The sequence below is a fragment of the Trichoplax adhaerens genome, genomic scaffold (genome assembly GCF_000150275.1).
Source record: "Trichoplax adhaerens TRIADscaffold_6 genomic scaffold, whole genome shotgun sequence".
Classification (NCBI taxonomy): domain Eukaryota; kingdom Metazoa; phylum Placozoa; class Uniplacotomia; order Trichoplacea; family Trichoplacidae; genus Trichoplax; species Trichoplax adhaerens.
Genome location: NW_002060948.1, coordinates 4,009,834 through 4,022,403, shown reverse-complemented (window position 1 = coordinate 4,022,403; position 12,570 = coordinate 4,009,834). Strand labels below are relative to the sequence as shown.

At 31.7% G+C, this 12,570-nt stretch overlaps 2 protein-coding genes across 2 annotated transcripts; both read right to left on the bottom strand.

Annotated features, from left to right (window-relative positions):
- Window positions 1–618: 618 nt before the first annotated feature.
- TRIADDRAFT_57557 (uncharacterized protein) lies at window positions 619–4,311 on the bottom strand (the record flags this gene model as incomplete). Its single annotated transcript, XM_002113379.1, has 8 exons — window positions 619–739; window positions 937–1,091; window positions 1,222–1,267; window positions 1,819–1,961; window positions 2,073–2,218; window positions 2,312–2,405; window positions 3,975–4,134; window positions 4,289–4,311. 8 exons carry the CDS (start codon window positions 4,309–4,311, stop codon window positions 619–621), a joined length of 888 nt encoding a protein of 295 aa, XP_002113415.1.
- Window positions 4,312–8,121: 3,810 nt separating this feature from the next.
- TRIADDRAFT_26899 (uncharacterized protein) lies at window positions 8,122–10,492 on the bottom strand (the record flags this gene model as incomplete). The annotated part of the gene is made up of 3 exons (XM_002113378.1): window positions 8,122–8,652; window positions 9,366–9,547; window positions 10,297–10,492. 3 exons carry the CDS (start codon window positions 10,490–10,492, stop codon window positions 8,122–8,124), a joined length of 909 nt encoding a protein of 302 aa, XP_002113414.1.
- Between the last annotated feature and the right edge of the window lie 2,078 nt (window positions 10,493–12,570).

Sequence of the window (12,570 nt, the reverse complement as noted above, 5' to 3'; positions counted from 1 at the left end):
AGCGAGATAAAGTTGACAGAACTAATTGTCTAGAATATTTTCTTTACTTTCAAGCAATATTAATACAAAATTAAATTATACTACTATCATAGTATAAATACATTTGAATCCTATATATTGCTCGACGTCCGATACATGGCATAGGTATTCTGTGCGTCGATAGCCATAATAATTATAAAAACAGTTAAAAAACGATGATGGAAAATGACAGAGGGTAGCATAAGAGCGTTGATCATTATAGTATTTCAAATTAAAAGGAAAATATAGAATACGAAAGTATTCCACTTGACATGATCATATCAGAAGTAATGACAAACTACCCAGTCTACTTCATAATCTATACTAATAAATAATGATACTGATCATTATTATAGTCAAGATAGGATATTATTACCGCTTCATGAATAGTCATGAGCATATCGTCGTTTTATTTAGTATGATATTCCTATGTATATTAACCATAGTTGTCTGTTATGTTGAAATTTAGAGAAATCATGGATTTCAAGTTGTATCTCAGCTATAGTGAATACCATAACTGATTGTCGTTGTTGTACCAATTAGACAAAAATTGTAATAACTCTTAATAGATTAGCTAATAATTAAGTATTAACCCGGATGCTATGATATAATACAAGCAGTTGATTGACCATTATTGGTTGCATTTGGATCAAGAGGTTCATCGCTAGGTAATTTAGGTATACCATCTAAGATTTTTAGGCTTGGTATAGCTTGAAATACCCTGTAATTAAATGAAGTAGATTGGATTAGAAGTGAAATTATTTACTCCCTAGCTCACTATCAATCGATTAAACTATTAGTGTCGTCATAGAACTGTAGTATATGATCTAATAAATTGTTTTGATGACTCTGGTATATTAAAAAATCGAACCCTGTATAGACTCTATCTGTAACTATTTCAATCCTATCCTGACTTACTCAATTCGATAATTTTCTTGTAATTCCACCGGATTTCCTTTTAATACCAAATATTCTATTGATGATTTACCTATTACTTTACGTAATCCACTTAACGATTCAATACCATTTTCTGATAATTGAAGAAATTTAATATTGGGAATTTTGGGTAATTTCTAATATAGAATAAAATAATAATTCACGTTAATTCTCAATCATGAACACTGTAATTGCGATCATAACTATTGAAAATGATAGCAGCTTGTTTTTTATGCTGTATTGGATATATCGAATCGAAAGACTTACTTTAAAGCTATCTAAGAAATTCCTTTGAACCCATAAATGAGTACACCTGCAATGAAAAACGGTTAATTAATTATCTTGATGAAATAGATTAATCTTTCTTATATTATTCTACATAGACATTTAATAAGTAACTATTAGTTTTAATATTGGATAAAGCCAAATAAATCTCAATTTCTTATATGTGCATTTTCAATTTTCAGTTATGATACAGAATGGATATTAATTTAAAGCAAAAGTTTCTATAAATGAGTTTCATTGATTCATTTGTAGAATATATCCATCAACCTTGAATGTCGTAATTCATTAGAATACACTCCTCAAATCAAGCTCTTAATAGGATTGCTATTTTGATACAGTATACTAGATGAAATAATGAATCAGTTACATGGTTACTCTAGGGAAATGTAAACTAATGTTGAAGACAATCAATCTTCTACTACAAGCCTCTTGAATAAAACTATGCGATGATACTTGAAGTTAATAATAGTATAACTGAATATTCAAAAATTCGATTCTCATTGTTGTAGCGTAGACATCCTTCTTATATAGCTAATAAACCAAGTGGAAAATCAAATAAGATGAAATAGAGTTACTTACCCTGGTAATGATACTTTGCTTAAATCATCTAATGAGTTATCCATAAGTTGTAAGTGTTGAGTTCTTAATAATCGATGTAATATCCGCGTGAAATTTTCGCGTTGATAGCCATGGCCTAAATCTTGAAATGATAAGTTGACATGCTAGGAAAGAACAAGAGAAAATGGATTTAGTATACTTTCTAATGGGAATAAATAACTGCAAGATTCTATCAAAAGTAAATTTATGCTATTCTATTTACGAAAATAACTTACTGTGACATTTTCCCAATTTTCTAAACTATTTCGATAATCGTAACGTTTTATTTTAGGATTTTTCCTAGATGGAGTTTTAATAGTGGTAATAGGTTCTAATGCTTCCATTGGTGTTGGTTTACGCTGACGATCACGAGGATCTGGAGCTGTTGATTAGAATAAAATCATTAATTAAAAATATCATGGATAGGATAATTAGCATTTGGTTCATTCCATATATTAATCCGTCAATCTCTTACCTCTTCTAACACGTGGTGCTCGAAGTCTATCTCCTGTTACAACTGCTCGTCTTAAATCATTCCAATTTGTTTGTGAAAAACGATCTGAAGGTAGCTAAAGTGGTATAGAAATAATCAAGATCAATGAAAGCTATCCAATTTCATCTGCCTCCTATCTTAAAATATTCTATTTCTGTTAACCGTAGTCGATCTTTCTGAAGACTAATGCTAATTTAGAGTCCTTCATCATTGATCAATTTGCTCTTTTAAGCAATCACGGCCGCATAAGTAGACTTTTAAATAGGGAGTGTAATAAGTTGTTATCATCGCAATTGATCCTAATGGTGCTACCCGTGGATAGTAGTCATTTATGGAATAATATTCTTAATAGCAGTCTTATATAATAGCTAAACGAAATTAATTATCGCGAATTTTAAAGGGTAATCTAAGTTGAAAATTGAAGCATCAGCCACGTTAGAATTGATAATCAATAAGCTAATTAAAGTAGATATGGATATTACAGGAGAATGCTATAATCTATTAATACGATTTACAGGTATAAACTACAAGACTCAATCTATGATTTCCGATAAAATTTAGGGCTAAAAACTTAAACTACTGACTTAATATGAAGATCTTTGTTAAAAAACTTTCTACTTCAAGATGTATCTACAGTATAACAAGTATTTAGTGTTTTAATAGTTTACTTATGGTTAATGATGGTAAATTTAAATTACCCTGATCATTATTTATAATCACAATATTCCACTTCAACACTGTCTAGGTCACAATTTACTCTAGTGCTTCTCAACAATCGAAGTAAAGGTATAAATTGACTAAAAAAGTAATTGCGGATTTTTACGCGTTAATTAAATCCCAAGATAAAGAATTTAAGCTATTCTGAAACATTTTTTTCTAGGCTTAGATGATCTCGATGAATAGTAATGGGAACAAAACTAGTGCGGTATTAGCGCATTTTTTAATCTCGAGATGAGATTGTTTATTTTATAATTTCAAGCCACTTTATACGTATAAAATGGTGGAAAGGTCGAGAGGATAAAATAAAGATATAGATGGTATAATGTTCTAATTGCTATTTTAATCTTCAGTCAATTTCTTATCGCATAATCAGAGGATAATCTTAATGTATAGACTAGTTTAAGTGCCTTATATATTACGGGATAGGATTAGTTTAGTCCTGTGCATCTGAAATTAATCTAATTGGCCAAGTTAAGATCAAAATTCGGCATTTACTATCTACAGTGTTTGCACACTTCTTTCTTTTAACCTTCTGTGAATAGAAGTAATAGAAGTACATGAAATTAATTAAAAATGGATCACTTGTATTGAATGATATTCGAAAGATTAACGCTAAGTGTATCAAAAGGCGTCGATGAGAAAATTATGAGGGGAAGGAGAAAAAATCGAGATGATGAAATAAGTCGAAATTGACCAGAGAATTAGCGTTGGCAAAACAATGATCCTATCAGAATTGATGGAGGCGATGGAAAAGGCTACAGAAAATTATATCTAGGCAATTGATGACCACTTTTAATCAACATAAAAATGATTCATTGCCTAGGTATCTAGCTATGATGGATTGGAATCAAATCAAAATAGAGCCAAAGTGCTCCAAGACGAAGGAACAAAAACTATTCGAGCTACACCTGACTTTAAATCTTACCTCCGGTAGATAGCCACTCGTGTTGGCATTTTTAGCTTTATCTGGAGAATTTAAATTATCTTCAGCAGTGGCAACCATTAAAGTTTTACCAGTGCTGGTGTCGGACTTACTAGAGCCGCCCATGCCATAAGAGCCGGAACTAGTTACACTTATAATAGATCTAAAAAGAATAAAATAGACGCCGAATACAGATTCTGAGAAATATTCGAGGCTATGACTCCTTTTTAATATCCTAATGCTAGTGATTAATTTAATTCAACTAGCTTATAATGACTAAATTATTGATCGATGTTTATAAGCTATGTATATCTTACTCTGCATCAGCCATTCTACCCATGATCAGTTAATACTGAGTAGAAGTCTTGTTTTTTCTGTCTATATCTTTAGCGAAGATATTAGATCAACTATGTAACTTAGATCTACTTATTCATGTACTAGCTGTTTCATGTTCTTGATGTATTGATAATAACCAATAAAAAACAAGTAATTGGATATTTTTGATAGAAGGAAAAGTGTTTTGAGGGATAAAATCGTCTATTTTTTCACACTATCACCCTATCTGATTTTCTTTTTATCTTGGCGTTATAGAGTTATTATAATCCCGCGAAGTGTACAATAAAATGTTGCGTTGTCGACGTTGATGGAATTTTTATAATAATGCGATATTAAAATCAATCTTTTCAAGTTAGGAATAGTTTATAGATGTCCAAATAGCACAGAATTGAAGTTCAAAATAATTAGTTAGCCAAATTATAACAGTATATCCTGTCCAATATCAAAATTAAATCAGCTATTAAATTGAGTGGCTAGCAGTCTGGATCGATATTCTGTCTTACTTTTTTCGTCTTACCGAGTGATGACTTGTTGAAAAGATGCTGTGATGTCAACTAGGCAAGGCCTATTCTTTGTTATTCCGATCTAATGTGTATAAAAATAGCCCAATATACTTGCTACCATGGCCTTTTTCCATAATATTGAATATAGATAAGAATGGAATATGTCAACAATATTCTTCTCGTGTCTATTAGTTCCAACCAAGACAAAAAATACCACAGCAACAACAACTGACATCACTGTTGCTATGGCTACACCGCCATGAACTAAGCCGATGATGAATAGAGGAAAATTTCTCATGTCAAGTTTGCGTTGAATAAATTCAATATGAAATTTTGCTAAACTATTCATTCTCCTCCTTAATGCCATCTAATTGGGCTATTAACGTAGATGTGCATGATTTGCTAGATAGAGAATAGCATGTCAATAGTTTATCTTCCATTCTATTTACTATTATTATGATAATTTACAGCTAGGCCAAGAACTTGATTGGTTATTGATATCAATTACCTAATAGCGTATTAGAATAGCTAGATGATGAGGTTGTTCATGACATTCCTGCATCCTATGGTTTCTGTCGCCTTGAAAAATAATAGCTGGATTAGTATTCAAGATCACATGGGGTCCGATGATTTTTACAGTAGCAGACTAGTTTTTTCAATATGCGCTTAATACGTAATACTTTTATTGTATGACGCAATTCTGGTCTAGGAAATGACTATTCGATGTTAAAAATAATCCCTAGACTGGGACTGCATTCTATTGATTAATGTATGTTTACAGCCTAGATAGGACTAGAACGGATGATAAATATAATTTTTCCAGTGAGGGTAGTATGCACGGAAGACGAACATTTGTTTTCCTCATATTAAAATATCTGTATATTGAAACATCTGCAGATTATAATTTACAAGTAATTTGAGGCAATTCAATAGTCTATTGACCTAAACAACCCTGTTGATGCATATACGCGTATATTTTATATAAGAAAATTAAGTATAAATTTAATTTTGTCCATTTAGGGTAATATACTCATGTTAAAGCATCTGCATATGGAAATATCTGATGCAAATTCTAAATTTACTAGTAATTTGAGGCAATTTAGTAGTCTATTGACCTATACAACCCCATCTATGTTATATATGTTATATAAGAATTTTGATATAAATATAATTTTGTCTATTAGGGTAACATGTACCGGTATAGGATATAACCGTTTATTCATCTCATGTTAAATATCTGTAAATTGAAATATCTGATACAAATTCTAATTTGCTAGTAATTGGAGGCAATTTAGTAGTCTATTGAGCTAGACGACCTTGTTTATGCATTTATATAATATTATATAAGAAATTTAGTATAAATAAATATAATTTTATCCATTTAAGGTAATATGTATAGGATATAACCGTTTATTCTCCTCATGTTAAAATATCTGCATACGTATATTGAAACATCTGATGCAAATTCTAATTTACTAGTAATTTGAGGCAATTCAGCAGTTTATTCCTCTATATCGTCCTGTCTATGCATATATGTAATATGCACGCACAATATATAAGAAATTAGTGATATACATGCAAAAATGTTGCGATGCCTTTCAATATTCAGGGCGTTAGATAGTTAACTCTGCAAAAATTGTAGTTTGAGAAAAGACAATTCGATTATGAAAATATAGCATGCTTCAATTATAGAGATGTAAATATTATAATTATATGCTGTACACTGTATTCATTCATTTGGTGAACCTGTCCTATCTGTCAGAATATGTAGTATAGGTTAAAATACTTCATTAAATAGCTAGGGATGCGAATGAATAGAAGCAATTGTACCATGACAATATCTATGTTATGCCCATGTTTGAAGTTTCACGGATAAGAATCTATTCATTTATCTTTGGTGAGATTAGTAACTTGTCTACAAGTTATGGCAATTCAGTAGTCTATTCCGTATGCCTGACTACTTTAGTACATAGTCTATATATTCAATATCCGATTACGACATTTATTGATATACAGATACGAGTATGTTGGAAGTAACCAAGCAATTTTAATTTAAGAAATGATAGATCGACGATTCAGTTCATTCCTTTCATTACATCATGTCTTTGCTGCTTAGGTAAGGTATGTAAAACGATTGAAATACTAGGTTAAACAGTTAGAAATTCGTAAAAATAGCTATAATTTATATGATTCATAAACATTAGGGATGAGATATAAACGTTATGAATCCTAAGTCTTTGCTTAAAAGAGTTTGTAAGTTGAATATCTGATTCAGCATCTAATTTGCCTACAATTTGAGGTAACTCAGCAGTCTGCACAGACGGGATAAACTACAGATTAATATTTGTATCTTATAGCAGCATCTAACATTATTAATAGCGAAAACTTGAATGAAACCACGTTTGCTAGCACCAATCTTTCATCACACCTATACCTTCCCTTGGGATCGAATCCTCATTAGAAGAAAATTTTTCGGATCAAATTTGAATTAAGATATTGACATTTCGGGCGTTTCTATCTAGTAGTACTTTTAGATATCATCCTACTATGCATATAGGAAATAGAAAAGCTCTAAAGGTATATACGATGAGTAAAATTCTACCAATCGCAACTCCTCATGATATCCGACCGATATATTTTAACATGCAATTCAAAGTAGATAAAAATTTCTTTACCGTTAGTTCTTTAGAGTTATTTCATTTGATTTTTATTGTATAAATTAGAAGTCCAAGTTCTTTGGTGAACTGCGTAAGAGACTTACAATTTATATATATACTGTATAATTCATATCTTCCATCTAGAAACACACTCACACTCCTCTACAGCAGCTATAGAGTATTCATGAGAAATATAATATCGACCTAGCCTTCGTAGTTTTATCAAAACAATATTAAGCAGCATTTTTTTACTAGATTATGTAGAAGACATTTTTAGCCGTGGAATAACAACATTAGCAGATTTTCATGCTTACAGTATACCATGATTTAGCCCATACTTATCTCCCAATTTTAACCAACTTCATTATAACTAAAAAATTAGAATATTGATAATACCGATATGGTATACATATCAAGTGCCTAGTTGAGAAGGCTTTAATTAAGCAATTAAGATATGGTCACTGTATTACAATCTCATTTCTCGTTACATGGATATATGAGATATATCTTAAAGTTATCTAACTTTAATAACTGAATATATCGTTAAAATTAATAAATGAAATGTTTTCGAAATTTAAACTATACCCAAAACATACAATATGAATGGCTATATTAGCTACTAGTATTGCACTCTATTGGATAGAGTAAAGTTGATCACTTGTTATTATTGCCATAATAAAGCCGACGTAAACGATCCCAAAAGACTAATGATAAAGCTGTATGAGGTCCAAGTCGTAAATAGGAAGCTGTTAAGCCTTTAAATAATCCAGGGACACCTTCTTTTCGCAATATCTTCATAAAACAATCTAAAACACCAGTATAATGTTGGCCGCGTCCAGTACTGTCAACACCTTGATTAAATAACCGCGTACTGACGACATCAAAAGGAGTCATACATATCGAGATCATTATGCCACTAACAAAACTTGCGCTTATGGGTACGCATACTGAGCCGCTGGGCCACAGATTTAAACCAGCAATTTTATCTCGGATAAGTGTAAAAGTGCTCAATTGAATGCCAGAACCTACCATGGTACGTAAAACGGCGCCGCTTGCCCCTCGCCATAATCCTCGAATTCCAAACTTTAAATAAATTTCCCTTAATGCTTGATAAGAACTATTGTGATGATGTTGATATCCTACAGCTATAGAGCTAGTACTTTGTGCTTGTAAATGCGTTTTAACCTGTAAAATCAGTATACCAATTCAATTTTAAATTTAATGAAGGTACCAGAGCAGATAATATAGAGTAGTAAGTATTCTACAGGTTTAAACATGGAATGGTGGTAATATCGGTTGTAAAGCATGTAAAAATATTAATTTTATCACCTGCTAAGGCAGGTATGAATTTTGTACAGATATTTATTTTTAATAATTGTTACAGTATAATCATAAATTTTCCATAATGTATTATTGTCATCATGCATAAACTATTTAATAACGATTGTAGAACCCAAAGTAATTATCGCATCCAAAGTTATCATATTCCGATGATACTAACCGATCTAGACAATAAATCTGAATATGCAATATAGAATACTTGTTCTATATATCATGGGATTGATTAATTAGATTTTGCTAGTCATACAGGTATACTGCACACCTGGTAAATCTATTCAATCTAATTCTATATCTTGAAAGATAAGACATTGTATAACTAAATAGTGGTAGTGAATATAGTCCTACAATTTCGTACCTTTCATTATTACAGTATTTTGTGGTATGCACGGATTTATCCGTAAAGAATTATCTATAAATACTGACAGATTATTTTATAGTTTTCATTATTACAGTATTTCGCGGTATACATAGATTTGACTATGATTAATTAATTATTGACAGACACTGGAAATAAAATCTCATCAGAAAGATCATCGTATCTATTCTGAGTCAATTACCATATAAATAGGGCTACCAACGAAAGCACCACACATGCCAGCGAAACAACCAGCTAACACACATTTTAAAGCATTTTGATTACCATTTTTATCCTTTGTTAAGCCACTGTTTAATATTACTTGAAAACTTCCCAACCGTATGCCGTTCATAGTACATTGATAGACTAAAGCAGGCCCTAATCCTTCAGAATATTAGCAGTTCAATGGAACATTAGTAGATATATATTCTATTTCTGGATCTATGTCTGTATTTCAAGTCTATTTTAAGAAATTTCTTAATAATATAATATAGCTGACTTGCTCATAATTGCATAAAAGAGTATGTAAGCAACTAAAATCACTCCCTCGCTGACATATGATAAAAGCAGTATAATAGCGACTAGTCGTAGATTAATAATAACTAGTAAGAGCTACTGCGTTTCGGAATAATTCCATCAAGATGTTCATTTTACATAATACTGCACGGAAGATACACAATCTTTCGATTAGAAACCTGTGGATTCTTTGGATAACTTTATTAATTGAATATAAAATGCGATGAATCTGAGTAGATAAAATATTGAGCTTGAAATAAATATTCTATCTGCCTATTTATCTATTGAATCCTCTTTAAATTAATCAAGGGGTAATACAGAGGTAGTTTCTACTGTATATGATCGCATTGGTATCATGAGCTGTAATTTTCCACTAACATATTCAATTAATTTTATGCGAGGCAGCCCTAAGTAGACTTCACTTTATAGATCCGGAAGTACCATAAGATCAATTAGTAGGCACTTCCGCTATCTGGTTTACTTCATACGCAACATTTAGCATTCATACAGTAGATTTTGCTGCATAGGATTATAATAATATCATTAAATCCTCTAGTTATTTCATAGTTGCCATCTCTAATCCCATGCATAATTCTATAATATCTACATTGAAATACCTTTTTGTAAGCCTAATATTCCATCTGTTTTAGCAATAGCAAAAAAGGCTTGTATAGGGTTTCGATAATGTCGTTGATACAATCCACGAGCTTGTAATTCACCTTGAAGTTGCAAACGCGTCTTTACAACCTCTATTGGATTCGTGAAAAAGCCTGCCCCACAAGCTGCTAGAGCACCTAATGCATATTCGGTCATGGCACTTGTTATATCTTAGTAGCCAGTAGAACCTAAACTGCAGAGTAGACGGAACGCATCAATATAACAACGAAAATTACAATTGAGCGATTAATTCATCGTTAGCTGACGATTGCTATAACATGAAGCAATAATTATGTACAGCCTGATCAATCAAGGATTATATCTACGGATTTTAAGGTTTCGTATAGGTAGAAACAACGAAAATACTAACGCTTGTCGACTTTAAATATCACTGAGTACGAAATCGACAGTGACCGCAAACTTGACTATCGATTTCATAACGCAATGTAAAAGTAATATAGAGAAATAGAGTAGAGTTAAGACAAGTCCTACTGCAATATTTTGCATGAGTAGCCACCCTTTACACTCATTGGACAACTACTGTAGTTCTAACCTATTTTCTTAATATAACTTTTAATGAATATGAAACTAGGTATATGTGTGATTTACACAGGAGGATATTGTTATGTGAGTAATAAAAGTTCTGACTAGTATACCCAAAAGTGGTAGTTAGTTCTTGTAGAATTACTATAGTTATAACATTGCTACTGGTAGAACCGAAAATCTGAGATGGAGCTAGACATCTTGAGAACGAATAACCTTTCTTACCTAAAAGAGATTTATAACTGTTGCGTAGACAAGAATATCGTGCCAAGCGGCGATCAAATGTACAAATATCACAACTTCAGAGAAAGTTAGGCTTTAAAGCATATCAATAATGACTTTAGGCTATCTATCAATTACAATTATTGAATTTTAGCCAAGGTACAGTATAAAATGATGAGCTTAGAGCAATCTCTCTATCCATCTCCGCCGATTACTTTTCGATTTACTTTCCAGCCATACTTAAATATGTCCATCAAGAACTTTTACATACTTAATCTGTACCTTATATCCAAAGCTGGTAGAGTATTTCATACTAATGCGGTAGAGTACAAATCTATCAACGATAGACAAGAAATCGAGAATATCGTCCTAAATTGTTATTTACCAACACTAACAGTTCAAGCCATTCCAGCTTTCTTTGCGCTACGATCACTCGATCCTACTCTATTTTCTAGCTATGCTGATAGATGATCGATAAACTTGATGATTATGGAAAGTAGCTTATCGACCGGCTGATGATCTACCAAGACTTTCTATCCATGTCTACTCGTACTCTATTTTGCGTTAACAGTTTTAACACTGATAAAATAAAACTAGCACTACGTTGAAGGATATCAGATATACCATAAGGATAGACTAAACCTTGATTGTAATTGATGCTCTAATTTGTAAAGCTCATGAAATTGATAAGAAAGTCATGGAAGCAAAATGTCAAATCATGCAAACTTGGTTCAAGTCTTTACTCTCTCTATCAACGATAGAATCTAATTTCAAGCCTGCAATATGCTTGCCTATTTAATAGCTTACCGAATAGATTTATCCTTATGTTGTAAGAATATTAAATCAGACACTATCGCATAGTTTAACCTACTATCAACTCTGCACTTACTTTCATTGATGGCTGATGCAATTTAGCCGCTGCCGCTGCTTTATGAATTAATTATGAATTCGAGAAGATTGCTAGCGTGCATGCGTATTGTTGGATGAGAACTGTCATTATTTCCAGCCAGATTGATGTTGGTTTTCTATATCCAAACTAAGTCGTTTTGTATTGAAGACGAAATACATTATAAAGTATGATCGTAGACTATTACATTTTTGATGCATAAAACAGAACTTTCATCATATTTTGAAATATGGCAATTTATCTATACTTTTGCAATCATGCCTTGTACAGTACTATGAAAACTTGGCGATCCATATGCATCCAACTGTTGCTCTTCTACGATATACTTCAACAGCATCATCAGGATCTAAGAATATAGTGTATCGCATCAAATGCTACAGTAATGTATGTACTGTACTTACTGAAGTAGAAATAAAAGGATATTCTTATATGTAATACGAACTCAAAACTCCTTTTCAAATCTGCGTTTGTATTGTCAGCGTCGTAACTTGAAAATTGACTACCAAAATGAATCTCGCGTATGCAACCATGTACCGCTTTAGTACTTAGAATACTTCGTATA